The sequence below is a fragment of the Electrona antarctica genome (assembly GCF_951216825.1).
Source record: "Electrona antarctica genome assembly, chromosome: 15".
NCBI lineage: Eukaryota > Metazoa > Chordata > Actinopteri > Myctophiformes > Myctophidae > Electrona > Electrona antarctica.
The window spans coordinates 14,725,259-14,740,258 of record NC_136796.1 but is presented as its reverse complement, the minus strand read 5'-3'; the positions used below and the strand labels follow the sequence as shown (position 1 = coordinate 14,740,258).

Sequence of the window (15,000 nt, the reverse complement as noted above, 5' to 3'; positions counted from 1 at the left end):
GTCAGCGATTGATCTTTGACCTTTAGAGGGGAGGTCACGCAAAAGGTCAAAATGAACATGGTGACGTCATTGGTTCCTGTTTAAGTGTCGTGTAAAACACTTAATAAGGCCGTCAGTATCATGTCTGTTGGGCTGTGGGACCGATCTCACCTGACAGCAACTTACCAACCGCAACCGTATAAGGATGACAATCACAATAATATGAGCATAAATTATGCAGTATATCTTCACCTTGAGGTACATTGAAGGTGTACCTCAAGTCACGAACAACACCATAGCACATATACAGGCGCACACTCGAACACACACACACACAGACACACACACACACACACACAGCCATCAGTGCCCCCAGAAGACTGGTACCCTGACAGTGACACCATCTGCCCCTGTAATCAAATGGCAATAGAAGCCTTCAAGAATGGCTTCACATGTCTGTCAGTTCTAAAGTGCACGTGTGTGTGTGTGTGTGTGTGTGTGTGGGGGGGGGGGGGGGGGGGGGAGGGGGGGAGCAATTATGACTGACATTCAGCCTCTTCTCTGTTATTTGGAGAAACCATTGAACAACCACAGAATGGAAGACAGTGGGAATGAAAGGTGTGTGTGTGTGTGTGTGTGTGTGTGTGTGTGTGTGTGTGTGTGTGTGTGTGTGTGTGTGTGTGTGTGTGTGTGTGTGTGTGTCGACGCTTCCTGTACCTGATCTGTATCCTGAAGCGCTTGTAGTTTTCCAAGTTTGCGCATCATCTGCACATATTATATATTATAATATATATATACAAATATATATATTTGCGTTCAATCATTTCTTGTTAAATGTGAATGCAAATAAAGATGTTGAGTGTGCGTGCGTGTGTGTGTGTGTGTGTGTGTGTGTGTGTGTGTAACCCTAACACACGCAGTAATTGACACCCTCAAAAATCAAAGGGAGTGAAAGAGCAGTGAGACGAGTTAATTAGATCGTCTAAATTAGGAATGGATAATGCCATCATTCTAATCCTATAAGCTGTCTGCAGCACATTTCAATTATGAAACATTTTCTAATTATGTTTATACACATTACGTATTCACACTGCAGTACATTATAAACTTCAATTGATTTCCCCGGGAGGATTATTTGCTATAAATTCATTTATATTTAGTAAAGCCTTATTCGTGCATTCATTCACTGAACACTGGTTCAAAGTGTGTACATAAGTACTGTATATATTGTAATGTCATGAGAGGTAGCCTATATACGGTGGGTGGGATATTGTGAGGCAGTGCAGAATCAAACTCAAATCAAATCCAGGATACAATGAAACTAGGTTTATTTTCCCACCGGTTCATAACTCAGATTTGCAAAGGCAACAAAAAAAACATCTCAGAGGAAGAACAATGTTTTTGAATTCAACATTCAGTCCATTTCTCAGTCCTTTTCCATCCTTGGGTCCAGCTCCGTCCAGCCCTTTCTCTCTCTCTATGTAATGTTTTTTTTTTTTTATGTTTTTTTTTGTGGCTTTCGCCTTTATTTTATATTTGTTATGGAGGGACAGACAGTAAGCTGACAGGAAATAGGGAGAGATGGGGGGATGACATGCAGTGAAGGCCGTCGGGATCGGGAGTCGAACCCGCGGCACACTGCCAGACTGGATTACCAGCCAAGGTGCCTGGACCGCTGAGCCACGGCCCAGGCCCCTCTATGTAATGTTTGTTTGCTCTCCCATGTAGTCTCTCAGTTCTGCCTCTTTCATTAGGTGCCTCACACACCTACCTACACCTGTGTGTGTGCTGAGGCAGCCTGGGAGTTGTAGTGTGTTGTTCCAGTAGCTATTTTGTGTATGGGAATATAGTACCCATTTACCACCTGTCCCCTCGTGATGCCACAATATATATTATGTATAATAATATATACATAGTACATGTATGTTTGAATATTCCTAAATTATTCCTACTACACTGAGACTTTCAGCCGTGCTTTAACCCATTAGGACCTGAAAAAAAATGTCTTCTAAATCCTAACCGTTTCTATTCCGTCAAGGGTGCTCAAACCTATTCATGTCAAAGAGACCCACAATTATATGTATTTGGCCGCCGACCCCTATCTCAGAATATTTTGCCCCCCCCCCAAAAGCCAAGAAAAAATATATATTCAAAGATTATTTTGAATATTTTTTTCAAAAATAGCAGATCTACAAGCTCATAGCGGAGCTTGTATATCTGCTATTTTTCAACAGCTAAATGTTAACATAATGGTTAAAGAAAGTGGTTAAATGCTATAAGGTGACACAGACGCGTTCCAGGTCTCAATGGATTAATCATACTTACATTGAGTTCACCTTGGAAGATTGATTAAAACCACAGTAATTATCCTTTAAAGGTATATTCAGTGATTTGACTTAATTCAAATATCACTTATTTTTTCTTTTTTTCTTGATAATCCTCCCTACTATATAGTGTGCTGACCATATAAGGAGTTCCTCCCTGTCCCCAGTGAGCCCCTGGGGTCAAAAAACCCTAGTTTAAGTTTGGGTGGCGGGTGGCAAAACCTTCATCCAATCAGGATGAGAGGGGCCTTCCTCCAATCATGATCAAGTGGGGGCGGGCCTTGGTGCACATGATGTTGGCCTGTTGCACTTCCCCCCACTGTAGAGCGTGCATGTGCACATTTTGTTACCGGGGCGGACTGGGTGGTTTTCCAAATCACCCAAATCACTGAATGCTCCTTTAATGACAGCACTGTGAGATCATTCAAATCTCATCAGCTGTCTCTCACTCTCAGACCAAAACAAAGCATTACTAATTATTATTCCAACCAGTTCCTTGCTCCTCCATCAGGCCCCCCGGCTGGCCAGGGGGAGGCAGTTTAGAGACCAGGATTACTGCATGTGTTTTGTGAGGGTACCTTTGTGAGGGTACCTACCTAGGGGGACACGGGGAGAACTCCACACAGAAAGGCCCTTTTGCCAACCCCGCCTAGGGTATGGGCAGTGATGATGCGGAGGAGAGAGCATGTGTGTGTGTGTGTGTGTGTGTGTGTGTGTGTGTGTGTGTGTGTGTGTGTGTGTGCATGTCTCTCACCTTGTTCTCTCCCTCGATGACTATGACGGGCACTGAGGTGGCAGGCCAGCGATGCTTGGCAGGTAGAGGCTTATCACTGTTCCACAGGACAATGATCTAACAGGAGAGAGAGAGAGAGAGAGAGAGTTACAAACAATTCCAGCTTTCTGAAAAACCTGTTTCTACAGTATGTCAGTGGTTCTCAAACCTTTTCATGTCAAGGGCGCCCAGAATGATATGGCCGCAGACCCCCCATCTCAAAATGTTGTTTCAGGGACCCCCCATGCCAGATTTGAGTTAAAAACATTAGCTGTGAAAGAATATATGTATATAATATAAGACTTGCGCCACATTTTCATCATTTTTCAAAAATAGCAGATCTATAAGCTTGTAGCACGGCACTCGGTACCGTGCTATATGAGCTTGTAGATCTGCTATTTTTCAACAGCTAAAGTTTAAAAGAATGGTTAAAAGCTACCCGAGGCCTTCTCTTGCAAAACGATTCAACATTTTCAACACTTTCATGGCAGACTTCCGGGTGCTTCAAACGCCACTGAGCATTGGGGGGGGGGTATGTCCGCTCTCTAGTTTATATATAATGAAGGAAAAAGGGTTATGGTTTAGGGAAAGAGATTGTAGATAACAGACAAGATACTACAGACAAACAGACAGACAGAAATAGACAGAGAACACTTTTGTACAGCCATTAGAATGTCAACACACGCTCCGTCCATTATGACTAACATTCAATTCACTTTAATGTGACACTTTGGGGCCCCAAAGCTAGCAATCGAGGCTGATAGAATGAAGTGCTGGAGGGCGACCGAGACAACAACCTATCCTTTTGTCTAGCATTATGTTACAGGAGCATGCATGCGGTGTTGTAGCCCGAGATGACGTTATGGGAGGGCTTGTGCTCCATAGATCATTTGTTGCAGAACAGGTACTTCAGCCAAACAGCACGATGTTTGTCAGACCATTCAGTTCACATTGTACATGTATTGTATTGTGTAACATATTACACATCAGGTATCGACCTCGCATCGCCACATTTCAACTTCTTTAATGTGTTTTTGTCCTGAGATCAGATTCTAAAAATGTCTTCTACATCCTGGCAGTTTTCTGAAAAAGCTATGTTTCTATGTCAGTCGAAACAAGCTTGTAGATCTGCTATTTTTCAATAGCTAAAGCATAACATAATGCTAACACCAAAATAGGTTCCCGCCCAGAATGGGTTAATGTATTTTTGTAAATTAATGCCTCACTTCGTCATACTAGTGTCACACAAAAGTCGCAAAAATAGCGTGAGCTTGTAGATCTGCAATTTTTTTGCTACTTTTGAATTTGACGCCTGAAAAGTCAATTTTGACATATGGCAGTTTGACTAGTGAGATCAGGTATTAGCACAGAGCACAGATTAACAATTTTGGTGCCGGGAAAAAATTCAGAATAAATGCGATAGAGTGCCAAGCAGATGCGGGAGATTTTACTCCGATTTTACTCTGATTTTACTCTGCGGGAGATTTTACTTTTACTCTGAATCAAATCCCCATCTTTCATTTCCCCCCAAAACCGGGAGGTGAACTGTTCCCTTACTACATCGCCGTGGTAAAACCGAGATGCATGATGAAGTCAGAGATTAGAACACAACATCCACGCTATGATCAATCTGTAACCGAGGCAGCGTAGATTCAGAGTTAAAAAGGACGTTTGTCGGCCCGTAAACCAGGAAGTGAATGGCTGCGCGCAGCAAAACAGGTACGAGAGCGGCTGAGCAAGGCGTTGCTTAGCAACGGCCTCTGTCAAAAATTAGATTTTAGTGATCCCGTTTTATATTGATAACAAAGACCTTTAAGACGTGTCCACACATCCCAGGCACCCCGCGGTTTGATTTGAGAAGACGTGTGTGGACGTCCTATAAGCATCATGTGTTAACCCATTCAGGCCTGACGTCGAAATTTAATTTATTTTTTTTCTAAATCATGACAATTTTCGGAAAGATTTGAGGCACATTTTAACGATTTTTCAAAAATAGCAGACCTACAAGTTCATAGCGCGCCACTCGGTGGCGCGCTATGAGCTTGTAGATCTGCTATTTTTCAATAGCTAAATTATAACAATGTTTAAAACACCAAAAGGGGTTCCCGCCCAAAATGGGTTAATGGTTAATGTGGTTAAACGCTAACGTGACATGGATGCGTTCCAGGTCTCAATGGGTTAACACTCCCATCGCCCAGGACGAAGTACTTTGTCCTTTCTATTAGTAACGCCCGACGCCCAGGACGAAGTATTGTCCAAAAGACGAAGATTATTGATATGAGAACGGATCGCATGGCTCTATAGCCCAGGCGTGCCTGCTGGGCAATCCTCGGTGACGTGCAATAGTGAGACGTCATCGAAAAACTCCCTCCCCTGTTTAGCTGATGAAAACGAAAATCTTAAAACGTTCATAACTCGCCATCTAAATCATCCCGTCTTTTTATGAAAAAAGATCCTGAGTTAGATGGCGCTCCGCGGTCCAGTCGCTAGTCTCGATAGATTTATTCTTGTCTCCCGTTGTTGTCGATCGACTCTAGAGTGGTGTGGCTATTGTTAGCTGCTACACACACATCAACAACTTCCGCCGGTCCGTCCGGAAAAGGGGTCCGTGTTTATAAATCGAATGGGCGCTATAATGTAATGGATGAAATAACCCCGGGCAATTAAAGTGTTAATATATTAATTGTAGCCTGGCTACATGTTTCACGTGGAAGACTTCCACTTGGCCAATCACAACGGCAACTGATGCAAAGCAGGAAATCAGATTATTGTTTTACATGGACAGCCGCTACACTGCAACCAATCAGATCATGATTTACATGGACAGCCGATGCTGTGCAGCCAATCAGATAACGTTTTGCATGTGGAAGTGGTTATGTGCGGCCGAATGGGGGTCATGTTGTACATGACTGACATGCTGCCCTGGGCCTTCTAGGCTAGCGGGCGTGTAATTACACCTGCGAGGGTCAAAAACCTCACCGTCATGTAGTCCACTCTGACAGCCGACCTCATGAATGTTTAACAAGGGACGCAAACCAAACCGGCAATTGCCTTTTGCGTGTGCGCGCACGCACACGCACACACACACACACACACACACACACACACACACACACACACACACACACACACACACACACACACACACACACACACACACACACACACTGTCTTCCATTCTGTGGTTGTTCAATGGTTTCTCCAAATAACAGAGAGAAGAGGCTGAATGTCAGTCATAATTGCTCACCCCTCCCCCGCCACACCCACACACGTGCACTTTAGAACTGACAGACATGTGAAGCCATTCTTCTATTGCCGTTTGATTACAGGGGCAGATGGTGTCACTGTCAGGGTACCAGTCTTCTGGGGGCACTGATGGCTGTGTGTGTGTGTCTGTGTGTGTGTTCGAGTGTGCGCCTGTATATGTGCTATGGTGTTGTTAGTGACTGAGAATGTCAGTGGGACAAGGAAGCGATTCTCTCAGATCTTTGCATGTTTCAAGCACATGCGCTCGCACACGCACGCGCACACACGCACACACGCACACACGCACAGCAGGAGGTCTCCCCGCCCGCCATGTTGGAATGCACCGAGCAGGCTCAAAAGCTTTCTGGCTCCCCGTTCTCTCTCCTCCGCCCTCGACATGGCTCCATTCTCTCTCTCTTTCTCTCGATCCATTCATTTATTTATATCCCTTTCCTCCTTTCCTCTCGTCTCGGCACTCCCCTCCAGCAGCACCACAGCAGCCCCTGCCCTGCAACACAAAGCCTTTGTAGGCTGAGAGACCGAGCTAAACCCCCCGTTGAGCACCTGCTTGATGAGAGAGCGATAGGACTAGGGCGGAAACTGTCAATTCTTAGCTGTTACTATATAGCGATTTTATCACCACACCCCAAAAAAACAAATCAAACTGATTATAAAATTTCAATTCAATCAACTAGAAGAAAAAACAAAATCCCCCCCAAAAAGAAATCACAGTACTTCCGGGACCATGGCCATGGTCTTGGTTTAGTGTAACTTGATTAGTCTGATTAACCTTTTTTATTTTTTTATTTTAAAGGGCCTTTCAAACGGGAAACGAGGAACGCACACGTTGTTGCCTGGATCAACGAGAGGTCTGCTATACAGGTCTGGATCAACGAGAGGTCTGCTATGCAGGTCTGGATCAACGAGAGGTCTGCTATGCAGGTCTGGATCAACGAGAGGTCTGCTATGCAGGTCTGGATCAACGAGAGGTCTGCTATACAGGTCTGGATCAACGAGAGGTCTGCTATGCAGGTCTGGATCAACGAGAGGTCTGCTATACAGGTCTGGATCAACGAGAGGTCTGCTATGCAGGCCTGGATCAACGAGAGGTCTGCTATGCAGGTCTGGATCAACGAGAGGTCTGCTATACAGGTCTGGATCAACGAGAGGTCTGCTATACAGGTCTGGATCAACGAGAGGTCTGCTATGCAGGTCTGGATCAACGAGAGGTCTGCTGCAGGTCGTACAAAAAAAAGCTAAACAGAATCCAGGTCTGGTGAGTCACGGGCGTGTGCACGAAACGAGCACGCGCGCAACAAATTCACGGGACCGCGCTCACGTACATACGCTTGCGTTGTCGCACCGCGACTGCTCTGCGCAAAAACGCAGGTCTCATTGGAAATGAACTTAACGCGTTAAATCGCTTCACGTTTGAAAGGCCCTTAACACTGTTCATGCCCCAGAATGTTTCTAAATAAAGGCACTAGAGTGCCCAGCAGATGAGGCAGATGTTACTCCGCCCGCCTTCCATTTCCCCGCAAAACCGGGAGGTATAATGTTTCATTACTAACTCACGCAAATAAGTCTGATCTCTCTTTAGAAGCATTAATATTCCAAACGAGATGCTTGGTTAAGTCAGACATTAGGACAGAACATCGGCGCTCTGATCAAAACCATAGACAGCACCGTAGATTCAGAGATAATAGCAAGATTTGTCGGCCCTTAAACAAGGAAGTGAATGGTTGCGCGCATGCGCAAAACATGTCCGCGGGAGAAGGCATTGCCTAGCAACGGGAGCCGTCAAAAAATTGATTTTAGTGATCCGGTTTTATACCATTAAAAAGGACCTAAAGACGTCTCCACACGTCCTGGGTGTAATTAAAAAGACATCTGGAGATGTTTTGGACAACATATGTTAATAGAATTGATTAAATCGATTACAGTTGAGAGTTGGATAATCTGTTGCAACCCGAGAGTAGCCTCGCGTTGCGATACTAATATACCACTGCGCTGAATCTGCCTCGGGGCTTATGCATATGCAACCGAGAGGTCACTCTCTGCATGCAAGAGGTCTCAAACACCGCTATGGGTCAATGTTTTCGGAAAGATCTTTTTTTTTTGTTTCTTTGTTTCAAATGTGAAATGCGTGGTGAACGTATCAGGCAAGTAAACATGAACGTGGTACAACAATGCATTGTCAATTTGTCAAACACACACACACACACACACACACACACACACACACACTGATGCCATGTGTGCCTGTGAGTCTATGGGACAACTCACATGTATCCGGACATCTGTGCAAACCTCATTCATCTGTGCACACATATACAACATCTGTACTGGGCACACACACACACACATGCGCACACATGCATTCCCCCCCCCCCCCCACCCCCACCAGGGAGAAAATTCCATTTCATTTCCAGAGCTGGTGAGAAGTGAGCAATGCAGTGGAATCAATACATGCTGCTTCCAGCTGTGTTGAGAGTGGTTTGGCTGCCACGGAGGCTCTAATGTAATGCACAGGAGTTAACCCATTCAGGCCTGGCCTCAAAATATTTAAAAAAAAACCTAAATCCTCCAGTTTTCTGAAATAAATATTTTCCTTGATTTTTCAAAAATAGCAGACCTACAAGCTCGTAGCGCGCCACTCGGTGGCGCGCTATGAGCTTGTAGATCTGCTATTTTTAAATTATAACAATGTTTAAAACACAAAAAGGGGTTCCCGCACAAAATGGATTAACACACTCTGAGGAGGAAGATGATGATGATGATGATGACTGTTCTGCAGTTATACCAGCAGTAGAATGGCACTACAAAGACCCTCCATACAATAACCTTAATAATAGAGACAATACACCATAAATAAATACTGAAACCAGATATAATCATTAGGGAAGGTGTATGCATGTACTATGTGTACTATATGTAAACTCTTCATTTCCATTTTCCAGCCATTCAGTTTTTTTTTAATAATTTGGGGACCCCCCAAAATAATTTGGCGACCCCCCGAGGGGTCGCGACCCACGGGTTGAGAACCCCTGCTGTAATGTGCTGTGGATCCGTGAGAAAAGGCCAAATGAGGAGGAGGAGGAGGCCTCTCATGGATGACAACAAGCTAAAGCATGTATAGCAAACACAGAGGCCAACGTACACTGACTGTACATGCCTTTGGGTACAGCGTCGAACACACCCTGAGAAATGGCCAGCGCACGCACGCACGCACGCACACGCACACGCACACACACACACACACACACTTTACCTGTGCACAATACTGTGACTTGGCGACTGCCACCAGCAGCTTGAGTATGGGTTGAGACTGGGACACCAGAGGGGAGACGGCGTGGATGACTGCAGTGAACTTGGGGTACGGCTTGATGCCTGCAAAACAACAGCACAGTGTCAGTTTCAGTATACAAATATTAAACCGCTGTATATTGTTCCGGCATCACAATGTACACACGTGCAATAGTGACATCACAATGGATAGCTATGAGGCAAACTGGGTCACTCAATTACATTGTACTAAAACGGAAAATGAAAAATAAAAAAGGTTGGCATTTTTCATGACTATGCTGGAAGTAAAGCAGTGCAGAGTGTGGAACTCCTGCTTTAGTTCACGCTCTAAAAATCCCCCTAATCATTTTCTAGAGTGATACATTATCACTCTAGAAAGTGATAATGTACCCTCAGGGGTAGAGTGGCCGGATGGTAACCGCAAGGTTGCCAGTTCGAACCCGGGCTCCCCCAGAGTTAGTGTCGACGTGTCCTTGAGCAAGACACTGAACCCCTAATTGCTCCTGATGTGCTGGTTGGTGCCTTGCATGGTTTCCGCCGCCATCGGTGTATGAATGTGTGTGTGAATGGGTGAATGTAAATCGCCTTGGATAAAGGCGCTATATAAATGCACCATTTACTTCCAAATCAAGCTATTGAAGTTTAGATAATATGGAGATCTACATACAGTATATATAATGATTTAAGTAACTTCAGATTACTTTTTAATTTCTACCCAATATCGTTTTGTGTATTACGTAATGGCCTTGGAAGTAGTTAAGGAGGCTGCCTTGTTGGTTGAAAAGTTGCTGCTTTGATTTGCAGTGCAGTCAAGTGCAAGCGAGGATACATAAACTGAAATATTTGTGTGAGAGAGATTCTGAGTGTGTTGTGAGAGAGATTCTGAGTGTGTTGCAAACGTCAACTAAAGTGAGCGGTTCATGAACTATGGTTGTAGTGTACAAATACAATACAGCATAGCTGGAGGCAGTAAGTACAGCTGTAACCACAACAAAATAATGATAGATGCATACGTGTAGGCTACTAGGCTGAGAGCCTCGGAAAACTTGAATGCCAGGCCATAATAATAAAGAACAGAAGGGACAGATCATCAGTTATCAAGGTAATTTGACAGTCTTTGAATTTTTGTTTTATGTCAGGCACAAACTGCATCAATAATGCAATGAGCTGACAATTACAGTAGCGAAACTTCACATAAAATCTAACTTGATGGTTAGCAAAGAGTAATAGAGGCCGAAACAATATATGAGCAGGAAATGAGATCGATTGTCTCATGAAGGACATTTAAGTTTTTCTCATTTAAATCTCGTCTAATCTGGGCCAACGAAGCATGGCGGAGAAAAGTTGCATTACTTAACAGTCTCCTCTTTATCATTGAGCTACTTTCACAGTGAGGAAGGAAAATCGCATTAACAGTTTCAAAATGTGATGATTCGTCATTCTAACTTACTGTGAATATTAAGGAGAGAAGTATTTCAAGGTACATTGAAAAATTATGCATAAACTGTACCGTGGCCTTTTGGTCAGAGTGCTTGACACACGCATCAATGGTTGGATTTTAAAGGCCTCAAAGGCCTCATAGTCCAGTTTTATAGCGGTGATAGCCGGAACCAAATGGACCCTTACAGGTCTGTAACTCTGAGAGTGTAACTAGTACAAATGGAACCAAATGGACCCTTTAGAACTTTTAACTCTGATACTGTACAAATGGAATCAAATGGGACTATTTGGTTTTACTCTCAGAGTTATGGGGGTCCTTGAAATTAAAAAGTTTGGGAACCTGTATGCAATGGCTTATCTCTAAAGAGAGAGACCAGCCTATTCTCCAAACCATCATATCTTAAGCTTTGCTTGGTTGTACAAAATAATATTCGGTCAATTTAATTTGCAGAAGGACTCACCTTGCGTGAGTCCTTCTGCAAATTAAATGAGCCTCCTCACCTGCCTTGTCTGTGTTGTTGACATGGGCTTGCAGGACAGAACTTTTATTTGTGATGGACACATAGTTCCTTTGCAGACAATAAATCTGCTTCTCATTGGTCACAAAGCTAAGAAAAGAGTAGCCTACTTTTTCTGCATGTCAATGATGAGATAGTTCTTTTGCATTTCAAGCTTTCCTCACGGAGAGCAGACAACACAACAGTCTATCTGCAGACAGCGGAGCAGCCATCGAGCCTTTTCTCTGATCTGCTGTCGGGACCAGTGCTGTCAGCGCGCATGCAGAGTTATGAATAATACACATTCCGGGATTCGGGCTGAAAGTCTGCCTCCCACAGTGTTTTTCCACTACGAACCATTGAACGTGCATTGTAATACACATTGGTCTGAATGGTCTGTGAGCGTACAGATATGTGTAAAACCCCGGACATTTTAAGGAATTTATACCGAACCACCGAAAAGGTGGCCACCTCTTCACCTAAAACTGGACTATGAACAGGCCTTAAGCCTCTGTGACATACTAGCGTCATGTCCAGGCGGTGTATTTGTACATCAGGCTGCCTCACGCTAAGGAATTCAGGAGACAGGCTACTGTCTGACCTTATGGGCAACATAGATCTGGAACTGCAGATTCCCAAACTGTTCTTTAAGACGGATATGCATGCGGGTCAGTGTGAAAATTGATTGATTGAATAGTTTATTAGACAGAATATATTTAACCCATTTAGGCCTGACCTCAAAATGTAAAAAGAATCTTCTAAATCCTCCAGTTTTCTGAAATAAATATTTTCATGATTTTTCAAAAAATAGCAGACCTACAAGCTCATAGCGCGCCACTCGGTGGCGTGCTATGAGCTTGTAGATCTGCTATTTTTCAATAGCTAAATTATAACAATGTTTAAAACACCAAAAGAGGTTCCCGCCCAGAATGGGTTAAGACGGATACAGTATGCATGCGGGTCAGTGTGAAAATTGATTGATTGAATAGTTTATTAGAGAGAATATATTTAACAGCAACAGAGTACAGTCAGATACTCAGTCCAAAAGGGATAGCACCAAAATAAAAGTCCTTTCCATTTAGGCCCTATGCAATCAATTCACAGACATGACATAGAAATGATGCTGTAGTAGTAGCTGGTATAGCGTGCTGCATCGATACGTCAACGATCTCTGTCATCTAGAAACCCTGGGCTGTGCTTTGACTCATTGATTATGGCCACAGAAACAGGCCATTACACCATTGATCCAGCTGTCTGTGGATAATAACAGCACCAATCAAACAGCTGTTTTACTGAGCAACAAAAACTCATTTCTGTGTGTCTGTGTGAGTGTGTGAGACTGTGTGTGTGAGACTGTGTGTGTGTGTGTGTGTGTGTGTGTGTGTGTGCGCGTACTGTATACTTCATTGTACGAGAGATAACGGAAATAGACGATCTAAAAGCTCACGCAGCTAACGCATCGCATGCTATTCCCTGATTTGTTTGTTTGACTTTTACCCATGATGACATGGCCAAAATAAGGATGCCAGGTTTAAAGTGGTGAATTGTGTGTGTGTGTGTGTGTGTGTGTGTGTGTGTGTGTGTGTGTGTGTGTGTGTGTGTGTGTGTGTGTGTGTGTGTGTGTGTGTGTGTTCGTGTATGTGCGTTTCTCTTTTTTATTACAGGCTCTTTGAGAACAACCTGATCTGAAGTGTCATCATGAGACCGATTCTCCGTCCTTTAGTTTGCTTGTTAGCCTCGCGATGACAATTCATACCGTCTCTTAAAAGACCTCTCGACATTTAATTGCAACCTCTCTGAAAAACAAATAAACCTCGCAGCAGGGCAATCCATGATTGTCACTGCACTCATCCGTTTTCATATCCGGCTCTCCACCTCGGACGGCGTGTGCGAGTGTGTGTGCGCGCGTGTGCGAGCGCGTGCGTGCGTGCGTGTGTGTGTGTGTGTATACGTGTCTTGTTTGCATTATACTGTGTATCTGCATAAATGAGTGTTATACAAGAATATGCACTTATTGATGCACACAGCTTACGTCAATAAGTACCCTCATGGAACCATGCTTACACTCTCAGAATTGAAATAACACTCACTGTGTAGCTGGCTCCTGCAGGATGAAAGTGGAGGGAAGTGTGTGTGTGTGTGTGTGTGTGTGTGTGTGTGTGTGTGTGTGTGTGTGTGTGTGTGTGTGTGTGTGTGTGTGTGTGTGTGTGACTCCCCACAGGAGTCAGCTCTGTTACAGAAGCAGCAGAGCTGACTCCAGATGCAGGTCTTCACAACGTTGTCAAGTTCACCATCAAGTGTGTGTGTGCGTGTGTGGTACTGACCCAGTGTGGCGTAGTAAAAGGGAAAGTCTCCCAGATAACCGGAGTATTGCGGCAGAGCTAAGAGTCCTCCGGGGTGGCTGTTCCACATCAGACTGCTCCGCGACGCACCATGCTCCAAAACCCGGTCCTGGATGATCTGCAGACAGGGAGTGGATCGGGATCACAACAGGTCCAATACACACTTTAACCCCCCCCCCAAAAAAAATCTATTTTCATTAAGGTACAGAACAGTAATACAAACACATGCATCAGGTTGTCGAGTTAAATCTTAGAAACTCTGTGTCTGCATGCGGATTTCTGCACATTGGGAGAAAACAACGAAAGCAAGCCTGCAGGCGCCAGATGGAAGTCAGACCGTATAACGGAACTTCTAAGATGTGAGCCTGGTAGCACCTCAGTAACTGTTATTGATCACGTCGAGAGTGAATCACTGCAGCACAAAAGTTGAGTCAGGAGGAGTGCCGGAAGGAATCCAGTTTATTGCATATATTTCCACTACACACACAAACACATAACGATCGACTCTTAAACCATCCAAGCAGGTGCCAGCAGGCACCCAGAAAGACAGAAAGAAAGAAAGAAGGCGAAGCCCTATCCCTCTCGGTGGCTTGCTCAAACGTCGGTGCCAGCCACCCAAACAGATTCAGACAGCTCAGAGACACAAAGTCATCGGCTGGATCTAAGCACCAGTCACTCAGGTCTGCTGTGATACTTCCTGAGCCCAAATAGAGCAGTCAGTCAAACGGGGGCCAGGCACACTGTGGAACAGCCACTATTTTCCCCCGCCGGCTGTGACTCGGGAGGTGGAAGCGATTGGCCTCCGTGCTGAACAGAGCAGGCAGGAGAAAAGAGATATTGCTGCCGTGCCCTTGAGCCAGGCTAAATTGCTTCAGTAAAACAGACACAACGGGTTTGCGGCCATGTTTTATAGCCGCTATTGGATCGGGGAGGTGAGGTGAGGCGAGGTGGTGTGAGGGGTGACTTGGCCGTTGGCTTGGTAACACAAAGGAGGGGAAGAGAGAGTGTGCTTCTATGCGTGTGCATGTGTGTGTGTGTGTGTGTGGAGTGTGTGTGGGGGTGGTATGCATGCGAGCACCGCAAAATCCTGAGTG

At 44.6% G+C, this 15,000-nt stretch overlaps 1 protein-coding gene across 1 annotated transcript in view; it reads right to left on the bottom strand.

The window, feature by feature from the left end:
- Positions 1-15,000, bottom strand: part of ext1b (exostosin glycosyltransferase 1b) — a 147,861-nt gene that overhangs the window by 23,192 nt on the left and 109,669 nt on the right. Inside the window, exons 5-7 of the mRNA XM_079521755.1 lie at positions 13,889-14,024; positions 9,593-9,711; positions 3,058-3,153 (exon numbers count right to left, since the gene is read on the bottom strand). Of these exons, the coding sequence (XP_079377881.1) occupies positions 3,058-3,153; positions 9,593-9,711; positions 13,889-14,024 (351 nt within the window). The remainder of the gene's footprint in view (positions 1-3,057; positions 3,154-9,592; positions 9,712-13,888; positions 14,025-15,000) is intronic.